Source organism: Nilaparvata lugens, chromosome 6 (genome assembly GCF_014356525.2).
Source record: "Nilaparvata lugens isolate BPH chromosome 6, ASM1435652v1, whole genome shotgun sequence".
Classification (NCBI taxonomy): domain Eukaryota; kingdom Metazoa; phylum Arthropoda; class Insecta; order Hemiptera; family Delphacidae; genus Nilaparvata; species Nilaparvata lugens.
The window spans coordinates 47,311,003-47,324,011 of NC_052509.1; the positions used below are offsets into that span (position 1 = coordinate 47,311,003).

General features: G+C 35.3%; 1 protein-coding gene across 1 annotated transcript in view; it reads right to left on the minus strand.

Annotated features, from left to right (window-relative positions):
* LOC111053666 (discoidin domain-containing receptor tyrosine kinase B) overlaps positions 1 to 13,009 on the minus strand; it is a 230,478-nt gene that overhangs the window by 148,013 nt on the left and 69,456 nt on the right. The window contains exon 2 of the mRNA XM_039430947.1: positions 5,332 to 5,397. Coding sequence (XP_039286881.1) covers positions 5,332 to 5,389 — 58 coding nt within the window. The 5' untranslated portion in view covers positions 5,390 to 5,397. The remainder of the gene's footprint in view (positions 1 to 5,331; positions 5,398 to 13,009) is intronic.

Sequence of the window (13,009 nt, forward strand, 5' to 3'; positions counted from 1 at the left end):
CCTGTATCAGGGAGCGATCATTTTCATCTTGAACGGAAGAGCCCGATAAATGAACCATGATGTAGAGTAACATCCATCGCTTGATGGGGTGGCGAACGAAGGGAGCCAAAGAAAGCGTTCAGCCTTTTGCCAATTACCGAACGCACAGCGCCTATACTCTCAGAAACAACATTAATCCAGAGAGGAGCCTCGTCGATGAGCAGCCAACATCGATTTCTTATAAAGCCTTAATCTGGCCGACGATACGTGCCTTGCGCCCGAAACACTCTGCTCTCAACTAATAATGAACTTAGATTGGAAGCCGCCAACTAAATCGAAATGGCAAATTACACTTTTCCCACCGATGCTGTTACATCAGCCAACCAAGTCTGGCTTCGAATAATTGATCTTTGTGCCAATCGGATATCAGCAATAATAGAGCGCGACTTGGTTTGTGATGAGTACAGATTAGATTCAGATTCCACCTGAATTTTGTCCCTGCAATAATGAACCTTTATTCATCGATCATTCTGTAATAGAATATGTTATTGATCACGTTTTTCTATGAGGATGATAGTGATTGGAAGGTTTCTATCTTCAATTCATTTTGGGTTCAAATTATTCCATTTCCAGTTTAGTTTCACTTCAGTTATTTGGTCCATTAATCAACCAGAAGACGATCTGTAGAGATCATGTTTAGTTCTCTGATAAAATGATTTGATTAGACCGAATCAGACAAGAACGAATATTTATTCATTCATGCATCTAATCATACACATTAATTATGTGATGAATATAAGTGATTGGGGAAGGAAAAAAGCTCAAAAGCACAAAAATATGAAGTTGATTGAGTAGAGCGGAAGCTACTGTCTTCAAGATCAGCAATTAATTCCATCCCGATTCCAGAAAGTTCAAGGTTCCAAATTTCCTGTTAACACGATCAATTACGTTTATATTAATACTGGGATGGTCTATTTGTGAACATTTAATGAGTTGTAATGATATTTCAGTGATCTCAAATATGACCAGGAAACGTGATATTTCATATCTTTTGTAATCTCTCATATTAACGCAATGCTATGCGTTAGTTTGGAAGAAATGAGAAATTCCATGTTCTAATGATAATGATAATAGTAACTGATAAAAAATATTCATTTATTTCCGAAAAAAGTGATACAGACAAATTGTGCAAGTACAATAAACAATAGAATAGTAATTTTACGATATATGATAATGAAGAATACGGAAATTACACAGATTAACATATTGGCATATGTGGACGAAATTAAAGAAAATAGTAATGATAATTATGATGATGAAGTCTCATTCAAATTCCTACACTATTTTAATATTAATATAGCCATCTATAAACGCGGAAATGAACAATCAGGCAAGTTAGTAAACCATGTCCGCATGATAGAGTTCTTGTTGATTTTATGTACTCATTGCAACACTTCGAGAAACTCTCAGTATATTCTAGGGCTGAACTTCCTAGAAGAATTTTGAAAATTTATAGAAACTAGATGGAATTTCTTAGGGGAATCGCTCTTTCCATTGAGAGATGAAGCAAGAGATAACTCCAAGTAGATGAAGGTAATAACAGAGAAGTCAATAACAACCTAGGTAAAACAGGAAATAGGATGTAGCTAAGACGAAGAGGTCGGACTTACAATAGCTTGAAGGTAAGGTGGTATTAATATTAAACGGCAGTCTGATATCAAGTTATGCATGTAAATAGAACAGATTAGAAACGACAGACTTACAGGACGTCCTGTTCAGCAAAAGCCCCAAGGGCATGACATCAGTGTTTGCAATACGCATGCGCCACAGTCGTGACGCCATATTATTATATTTGAGCTCAACCATCCCCTTGTTGATCCGTCAGGTAGCTGCTGATTAAGGGATAAATAGTTGGGGGAGTCTACCGAAGCTGCTTGTTATATCAAATTGATTCGGATCCTGATTGAAATCTGAGGTTTCAGGATTTACGAGTCTTAATAAAACGTATTATGAACTTTTCATTAATGTTTGAGAATATCGCTCTATTATTACAAACTAGTAGTTTGGATGATGTTTTGGTCTCAGCTATTATTCTGTATTCGCGGTTAGTCGAGTTTAATCTCCACTGTGATAAAATGTATCGCGTTCATGACAAAAACAGACACGATTCTATAAAGGCTATTGATAAGTCCATCGCATCACTCCAACAAAATACCACATGTTGAAATAATAATATAAAGCGGTTTGCCTGGAGCGCATAACAAAATACAGGTCAGCGCCATATTGCATCCAACCTAAAGGCTCAAAGGAAAACACGAATTTTCAATAGTGTCATGGTCTAATAACACATTCACTCCATCAACTGATTCTAACCCTGTTCAGCAAAAGAATGTCCATCATCCACTGCTTGGAAGTGACAAACGTTGATTATGTGTATTCATACAAACCAAATCAGAAAGCTTTCACACAGTAATCATATCTGGCAGGAGTGATCCGTGGTCTAGTGGATACAGTGCCTGCGTAGCAGCATAGAGATCCCGGATTCAAACCCTCTCAATACCAAAAGTTTTTTAACCAGATCACTCCCGTGTTATCGGATGGGCACGTTAAACTGTCGGTCCCGGCTGAAGTATGACAGTCGTAAGGCCCATTGACGGCTCAAATTATATATTCAGGCGGTGGGACCTTCCCGCAAGGGACTCCCCACCAATAAAAGCCATACGAATTTACTTTTTTTTATATCTGGCAGATTCCCATTGAAGAAGGAGAACATTTTTATCCCAGGAAAACGATTATAGGAAGTGTTTGTTTTGTCATGTCAAATGTTGGATAATAATTGAGTACCAGCCATATTTCCCGCGATATCTCTGTTTTCGTAGACGACAAATTCTAGACAGAATGTGTTATATGTATACTAGTTATATACTTATCCACATCGCATTATTTTTATGACATCAAGTTATACTATGATATCTTTGACTTATATGTGAAAATACCTGTTTATTCACCATGATCGTGTTCCAGCTCAGGTGTATAAGAATTGCAAATTTTTTTGGATTGTTTCTTCAAATTATGAACTCTTGATGTACTCTATAAGTTTGTATACATGCAAGAAAACTACATTATCAATGATCAGTTGCGTGAGACACAATACATGTTAAGATGGTGAATCGTAAAACTTGGATAACAAATAGATGCTATTAAGTGGGAGCATGTCATTTTTAAGTAAAACTAGTAGTTAAAATGATTCATACTTTATAGATTGAGAGACGTTACGTTATACTTGATAGATTGAGAGACAATTTGAGAACAGATAGAAACTCTCTGGACTTCATGAAACTCCAGTGAGAGTGGATGAACGGAAGCATGATGACAGAAAAAAGCACTCTTGACTTAGAACGAACAATTTCAGGACGAGAGCGATGGCAAAAATGAATGAGTCTAAGTGAAAAAATGTGGTATGGAAAAACATAGAAAATGTCCATGAAAAGCGCAGAAAAATTGTATACTCCTAATATATTCCGCACCATCCAATGGGGAACAAGGAAACAGAGAAACGCTGGAATAACGTATATCAACAGCAGAGTTGCTACTCACAGGAACACAGAAACAGAAGTACAGCTCCAACAATAAGGCCAACGTACGGATCTCCCGCAGGTCTTTTCCCAGCCAAAGGGCTCCGCAAAATCCTCCTGTTCCCCCTCGGTATCCCCCGGGATAAGTTTGTCCCCACGCAAAGGCCGGAACTTCTCACGTTCCCAAATCCAAACAATATCCAACCGCCGTACTCGGTCCTGTCCTCCCAAACTCGCAAATCTCAAATGGGAAAACATTGTAGAGAAACTATTCATCAGCTGGTGATGTGTAACAGTGTCATTCGCACTATTCTGGCCCGAAAACTGGTATATTGATTTTCATTGTCTCCAATACCTAATTAGTGACTTTCAAAAATATGCTCAATTATCGTATTAACTCTCAATTGAATCAGTTATGCAACACTTCAACTTCTAACATAGTATCCATCAAAACACCTACGAGTAGCATATTGTGTAGACTTGGGTGGGCACACACCAGTTAGTCAAGACAAAACTAGTCACGATTAGTCACAATACTTCACATAGTTACTTGTGACGCAATACACACTGATTAGTCATTGCAATTAGACACGAATTCATAAGCAACTGTGTGGAGTATTGTGTCTAAACGTCTTTTGTCTTGTCTTGACTAGCGCTCAGCCTTGGGCTAGGCACACACCAGTTAGTGTGATCAGACACGTTCAATCACAATACTTCACATAGTTGCTTATGAAGACATGTCCAATTGCAATGACTAATCGGTGTTTGTTGCTTCATAAGCAACTATGTGAAGTATTGTGACTAATCGTGACTAGTCTTGTCTTGACTAATTGGTGTGTGCCCACCCTTAGGCTAGGCACACACCAGTTAGTCAAGACAAGACAAGACATGATCAGACACGATACTTCAGATAGTTGCTTATGAATTCATGTCTAATTGCAATGACTAATCAGTGTGTATTGCGTCACAAGTAACTATGTGAAGTATTGTGACTAATCGTGACTAGTCTTGTCTTGACTAATTGGTGTGTGCCCACCCTTAGGCTAGGCACACACCAGTTAGTGTGATCAGACACGTTCAGTCATAATACTCCACATATTTGCTTATGAATTCATGTCTAATTGCAATGACTAATCAGTGTGAGTTGCGTCATAAGCAAAAATATGAAGTATTGTGACTAAACGTGTCTGATCATGTCTTGTCTTGTCTTGACTAACTGGTGTGTGCCTAGCCTTACCCTCATGGTCAAGTTACTATCACTGTACAGAGGAGCTTACAAGTGTGAATAATATTCTATTTTTATGCTATTAGTGTTTTTGCAACCATCATCCCAGGCCAGGTTTCTGTGAAACTTATTAATCTAATGCACTAACGTATCTATAGGGTCCATATTAGTCCATCAAGTACTTGAAACCAGGTCTTATCTGTTATCTTTATCAATTCGTAGAATCTTTATTTTTCAATGGTGATCGATCTTAGTACAATAGTGCTTTTTCTAACCAAAGTTTTACACACGCGCATGTAAAAACGGTCTGATATAATTCTCGGTGTTTCTGGCCTGAATTTATAGTATGTATATTCCCCAAGGTGTCTTTATTTATGTTCACTATCTTCTGGAATTTTATAAAACAGATCGATATATATTCGTGAATTGAATTCCTTGGATTCTTCTTGTAGATGGATATTTTTGGAGAACTAAAAGAGATATTATCAGGACTTGTCGAGTTCTCAATACATCTAAATAGATGAAATATAAGGATAATTTTTTGTTACTCACTTATATCAAGAGCGCTGACACACCAGAGACTGCTTGCCACCAAGAGAACGCCGAGCATTCTTAGTCCTGTGAACAAAATTCTCTGAATTAATATTGTGATTGAAAATAAAACTTGTTCCAATTAAGAACTATCCCATTTTTCTCTAATTCGAACTTGATGCTCACTCGATCTAGAATAACATATTTTGATTTTGAGTGTAATCATTGATTGTACATTATTTTTATTCTTAATAGATGTTCCGATGCTTCAAGCTAATTCTACGATAATCGTTGACTTCAATTCCATGAACAAAGTGGGTTTAATGAGAGTATTTGAGTACTCCCTTATGAATTAAGAATTATGTGTCTTGATACAGATTGTCTTGAAAATATTGTCTGAATATTGAATGGAATATCGTCTATATTTTTTCATTTGAATATTATAAAGAATTGGACATTGCCCTGAAAAATCTTGATTAGTTTTCAATCAGCTATAAAATGCATTATCGTCTTTAAACTATATTATCTATATAGTTATAGTCCATAATCTATATTAAAATATTACAAAATAATTCTATAAACATCATAATTCTTTGTTAAGTTTTGCAAACAATTGCAATACGACAGTTGAATATTACCAACCTATATTATAGAGTTGATCGTATAGGGAGGTATAAAGAACATAGAAAGATATCGGCAAGGATATGAACACGAATGAAGCACATAAGGAGTTGAGATTCAAGATGCAAAAGCCTACCATAAAGATTTATTGAGTGATAACACAGTTAAGATAAGATCGGATTTATTAAGTGATAACAAGATCTGTTCAGTTAGTCTACGGTGATGAGTTCAGCAGATGAGTCTCCACAAGGAGGAATTATACCCAAATTAAGGATAAATCATATTCTAATTACTAATATTTGATTCGGTTCAATTGAAGACAATATAAAAAGAATGGAACACATTCCGAATATTGGTTCCAGAAATTTGATAATAGCTTTGTTTTGTGCAGCTTGAATAATAATTAAGCATTCCCATGTCAAGCAATCAACCCTCAAATATTGGTTAATTTAAATAGTGATTGATTAAAAAGAAATGGTAGTTATGTGGAATGGTCACTGAAAAACTAGAAGGAAGCGGAGGAGTTGTGAATGCAAGAGAAGGAAAGAATAATAAGTTATGGAGGGAGACTTGGCAAGATCAAAGCGAGATATGTAATAAAGTGGCTGGTGGAAAACTTCTCGGATTAGTCTTCGGTGAAACTGGCTGGAACGGTTCTTAACTGGAAACTTTCGGCTAGATGCATTGCCCGCGGCGTGGTCCTTCTTCAACAGTGCAAACTATCCGGCCTTAAATTTCGAGCAAGCCACATTTTTCTCTGCTCTGTGTCGAAAAATATTGGACCTCCCTCACGCAATCCACACAAGTTTTCTCAAGCTATCAAGAAAAATTGTACTTCTCTCGGAAAATATTATAAAAACCGAGATTTCCAAAATCATAGTTTCTCAGCGCTACTGGAGAGGAAAATTCAACCTTGCAAAAAATTTATGACGATAGTGTTGATGAGAATGTGTTGTTTGGAACTCAAGGTACTAGAGGAGAACAGAAAGTTATCAAATTACATCGTAACACGTTCATAGTGAACGAGCCAGTAGTGAAGTAAATAATTCTTAGACCTTGAATCAATTTACAAGTAATGTAAAAAACAAATCTTTTCAATACTCCATTCACGTATTTTCTTGCTGTGATGTTTTATTTTGTGGATTCAGGTTCCTTTATCAATGTGTTTAACAAAACGAATTCAACTTACGTTAAAAATAATTACCAGTAACAGTAAGGTAACATGATGAATCATTTATACAGACTGAAGAGTTTCACAACAATATTGAGCAAAGAAGTATGCGAAAATCGAGGTATATATGTAATGTATCCACATGAAACGGTGAATGTTGGACCTTGAATGAATTGGAATTGCGGAAAGTTTATAAAATCCACAATTTAAAAAAAACTACTTTTATTCTCATCTTTTTCCCTTCACCACAGAAAATTATTCTTGGAATATCATTCCTTATAAAAATATGATGATTGTGATATTGATCTTCTCAGAACAGATTCAACAATATTTCCTGATCAAATCTCTCCACAGTTTTCCGAGAATCGATCCAACGTATCAATAACAGGAACAATTTGATTCAATATTCATCACTCAATAATGGAAATCAGACATGCAGATTGTTTGACTTCCTTAAACATGGGAACAATTTTTCCACCAGAGCTGAACAATAAACTTCATTTCCCTTTCTGTAGAAGATGTTTTCCATCAACGTTTTTCCATTACTAACTTGCTCACTGGAGCTCAGTGATTCCATGGCAGCGCGGAGCCGTGAGAAAGAGCAAAACCAGAGTGTTCTCGGCTGCTCAATTATTAATCCTACAGAATCTTTCAAAGCCGCTTTCTTTTGAGTTTGCATCTCCACTGACTGAATTCCGTCGAGTGGTTTCCATGTAACAGTAATCTTCTTAACAGATTCACGCCAACTCATTCAGGATGAGAAGTGTTGTAAGTCACATGGAAATTCAGTTCAACAAGGAATAAGTGCAATGCTTCCACACCTCGACCTCGAATAATTATACAATCATATTCCATTTGTAATACCACACGAAGTTTTGTGAAAGGAAGCATTCATGGAGGAAAATACTAAAAGAAACAGATTCCAATATTTAAGAGATTCTATCTAAGAGATTCATGTCTTCTAATTCGATATTTTGAGATTCTATCTTAGAGATTTATGTCTTGTAATTCGAAAGTGCTTGATGAGGATTCACTTTCAGCATTATATTACAGCGTTTCCTCTCAGTCTGTATTCATCTAGAGTAATTATCGCTTCATTCAATTTATTTGCCAGTAAATTTTATTGAAATACTGACTAGATTCAGCTCGCTATGAATATCTTAACATAGTCGCCGTGAGACAAACTAATTTGCCCATCATCTTCACTATCTTGGTATGCAAAGTTGATCAGCGTCAAATCCCTCTCCTCAGTTGGAATATCATATTTGTTAATCATAATGAGGACATGGTTTTTTTTTGAAAAGAAACAAATTGAATACAACTATGAATTTTCACTAATAACTCAAGTTATATTGATGGCAGTTGAAAAGAGTGAATCATTGAGTGGTAATGAGGAAGTTGTATTACATCACTTTGGCAAACTAGAACGTACTCAAGGAGAGGGGAGATCTTTTATCAGTCGTAGATAATTACTTTATTATCGATTGACCAATTAGGCCTATTTGATTATTGATTTGATCATTGGGAGCTTAAATAGGTCTTCAATCCAATCAAGTTCATTTTATTTGTAATTTGATCATAATGTATCATATATGTACAATATTGTCTGATAAATAGATGATTGCCTTTATTTATCGCACTTTAAAATATTACAAGTGTTGTGAATGAGGCAATAAGAGCCCCATCTTCCACTAAACCCAAAAATTGCTGAATGATTGGATGTCATTGTTTAACGATTGTATGAATTTTTATTTGTAACATTATAGGGTATTCTCATTTTTTGAAATTGAATAGGAATGAGGAGAATGAATATAATTGGACTTGCACATGATATTTCTATGAGTGAATGAACATTATTAAGAAAATGATCAATTCCATTTTGTGAATTCATTCTGTTCCATTGAATAAATACCAGTGATAATCCCATGAAACAAAAATAATGCAGCCAGAAGCAATGCGAATTGCATTTAAATTTTCAATTACATCAACAATACGGAGCAGTGGTGAAAAAAGGCATAAGTCACAAGCACAGACTGCGGTGGTTTGTTCGCCTCTTATCAGCTTTCTCTTAATGACGCTGTTGGAAAAAGCATACAAATTTGATCCTCTCACTGGCCGCAATGTATACGAATGTGGGTCAAGTATCCTAAGTAGGGAACAGTCACTGGTCAGTAATTACATTCGCCCAAGAGCTTCATCGCGTTGAAAGAGTCATGGAAAAAGAATCACAGAGGCAAACAGCAGCGCACCACTGTAAATCCAATTTATTGTGACGGCTGTCCTATGGATCTTCCCTTCTCTTCCAACAACTGAGACTCTCCGTGACTTTTTTCCAAGGTAAGTCATACAGAGCACTTGCAGAATGGCATTGCTTGTTATTTAGATAATTGCATGGAAAGTCATTTGCGAAAATCTTCTATCTCCTACATCATTTCAGAATACTGTGGAGCAATCCTCCTCACATCTGATTTGATTCTCGTAGTTGAAGTAAAATTCAAATTACCAGTTGCTGAGGAGTGAGCAGTGTAGCTTAATATTTATTTTAGAGCAGTATAGCTCATTGCTAATTATTATAAAAATCACTGCTTATATTTAGTATGTTTCAACAGCTTGTGCAAGTGTGAGTCTACATACAAGAGAAATATGAAAAATATATTCATAAAACACATTACATACACTATATACAATATTGAAAATTTATTCAACAACTGAATTGTACATGAATGTTTTGAAAGCAATAATAGACGAATTCTTCAATAAACTATGAAAAATGATTCGCAACAATAAACGATAATTCCCTTCACAAGTCAAAAGTAGATTAGAATGCTCTGTTCCAGTAAAATTGCAATTATTTTTAGAGGTCTCTTGACTGAAGCGTGGATTTGAAAAATGAACCAATATTAATTTTCGGCCATCGTGATTATACCATTTATTTATCAATGTATCTGTTGAAAAGCTATGTGTATTATCATCATAGTCGAATGCTCTTCATGAAACGATTGAGTGGTACCCTATATCTCCATATAGAGAACTGTAAGAAGAAAATGTTCACCATTTCTTTGGCGATGATGATAGCTGTGCACATTTTCTCATCAAATTTCGACCATCTAAAAATGATCAGGTATTCGTCAAACTGATATAAATTGATATCAGCTAGTCAATTTGCAGTCGGAGCAGTTCTGATATCCGCCCTGAAAGTCACTCTTGGCATATAAGTTAACCTCTCTCGTCTCTCAGAAGAAAACATCTTGCTGGGAACAGTTCCAAGATTAAGCTGTGTTCGCCCATTCTGTTATCCGAACGTATACGCCTCATTTACTAGCACTTTATCAAAACAAAGAAGCTTCTGAATAATCCTCTCACTGCTGATTAGTCTCTTAGGTTAACGTTTTCAATAGAGCTACCGTGGGATAATGGTAATCAGTGATCAAGATGGAAGAGATTATACAGTGAACTAGAAAGGAGAGAATTCTTCAATAATGAAATTTACCACTAAGGGAGTTTCTCGAATTTTGTGACATATCGTCGACAATAAGACAAATTTGTCTCGATCCATTTTTCTGGTGACTTCCATCGTCTCTAATCACGAAATGTCGATGGATTGGTTGTGCAACAACGCTTTCAATTCTGTCAATGCTTTATTTTCCTCTTCCTGAAAATAGAAAAATTGAGAAGTGATTCCAGCTGTTCGTGATACATAATAAGATTTCAATACATTATAGTAAATCAGAAAATCCGTTCAAGTCTTTATGTAGAGTAAACACATCGTTTCATACAGTAGTTATCATAGTTTGGAATCGCTATTGATAATTCCCATTAAAATGGGAATTATTGTAGTTATCACTAATCAAATCGGAAATCTGATTTAGCGTATTTTTGAACTTTTAAAATGCATTTGGGTACACTGCGATTGGTAAGGCTTGGATCTCTTTTCTGATTCTTCTCTGATTCGCTCCTTTAGTTCTTCCAGGATGTGTGGGCGATAAATGAAAATTTCATTTTTGGAGTAACCCGATAGAAATAAATCGCATTTCAAAAAATTTCAAACTGTATTGAACCCATTAAGAATTTTCTTCCAAGTTAAACGGTTCATTACTCATAACCTCCCAACTCGTCAATAGTCTGTGTCCCACTCTGTATTCTTCGTTTCAAATCCCATGAAAGACTATCGAGCTTAGCTGTAAACTTGATATAAGGTTTCCTAGTCAAGTCATAAAACTGCAAAGTCCAATAAAACTTTTTATTACAAAGAAAATATCACTTTAGCATAATTTAACATTCTCCTATTATTTTCTCAACTATTTAAATATCCAAGTGAGATTGTTGAATCTCTTCCTATCAGGTGTATTGCGAAAATTGTTAGAACTATTTTTATGTGAGATGATAGATTGTTCAATAGTTCATTTCAACAATTATATTGTTCCATATTATGTATTTGTTTCATATAAATATTTGATAAGGAACTAGAGGTCAACATCCCATTGAGAAGAAGATCTTTGACTGACTATAATATAGTAATAAAGTAGCACAGTCTGAACTTGACCTATTGACCAGCTTTCCTCAGTGGAGAACTATTTGCTCGCCTGGTTGCCGTCTATTCAATTGAAGGGGCACTCTTCTAATCACAGTACTGTAGTGATAATTCAGTGTTTGTAGTGTTAGTTCACCCAGAACCTAGTACTATGATGAGTTATTGGATTCTGGTTCCTAGGCCCCTACCATCGGTGTCATAAAGATGAAACTGAACTCCTCAAAAATAAAAATTCGACTCTACATTGATTTTTTCGTTTGAAAGTCTTATTTTCATGATAGGCTTGGATTGGAAGATGATCCACCCGCATCAATAGAATCCATGCTTCATTGTAATAATTTCAAGTATGAATCAAGATAAAATTATGTATAATATTGAATCAACTACAACTTCAACTTAAATTTCAGGGAAATGTAAATTTTTGTTTACTTCTATTCACGCTCTCTTATCCTATTATATTAAGCGAGCAATTTCCGTATGTCTGTTTATATTTTTAATATCGGGGCACTGAGCTTTGCTCGTTATTTTTATCTATTGATAAACAGAACACAATGCTCTCAAATGATCGTGTTTATATTTCACAGCTGGCTATAATACGTCATCTTATGAATTTCGGGGATGCGATATTTTGATTTTTCACATACTCAATTTTTTACTATCCACAGCTGTTTCAGCCAAGGATGAATTATCCTTTTAATGTCGTTCAGCGAGTTTTCTCAAGGATGAGACCTAGTGCAATCGAATCTTTATATCATAAACCTACTGTGTTCCAAATTTCGTGAAAATCGTTAGAGCCGTTTTCAATATGCGTTAAAGATAAATAACCAGATATAAAAATAGCCAGATATAAAAATAACCAGATAAAAAAATAACCAGATATAAAAATAACCAGATATAGAAATAACCAGATTTGAAAATAACCAGCTATATAAATACAGAAATTGCTCGCTTAATATAATAGGATTACTGGTTATTTTTATATCTGGTTATTTTTATATCTAGTTATTTATGTTCAACGGATCTCGAAAACGGCTCTAACGATTTCTCGAAATTTGGAACATAGTAGGTTTATGATATATAAATATTTGATTGCACTATGTCTCATCCCTGGGAAAACTCGCTGAAGGACATTAAAAGGATAATTCATCCATGGAAGTACAGATGATAATTTCGTCGTCTGTCGATAATAGAAGATGCGTGTGCATGTGTGGGGGATTAGCTGTGTAAATCATTCAATCAGTTTACCGTATCTCACGAGAAATATTATCTAGAAATTTTATCAAAAGAACCTGATTTGGTGACATGTCATGGTTTATCACTCTAAATTACAGTATATCATAATATTCAAAGTGGTCATTATTTTACAGTTTTGAGTG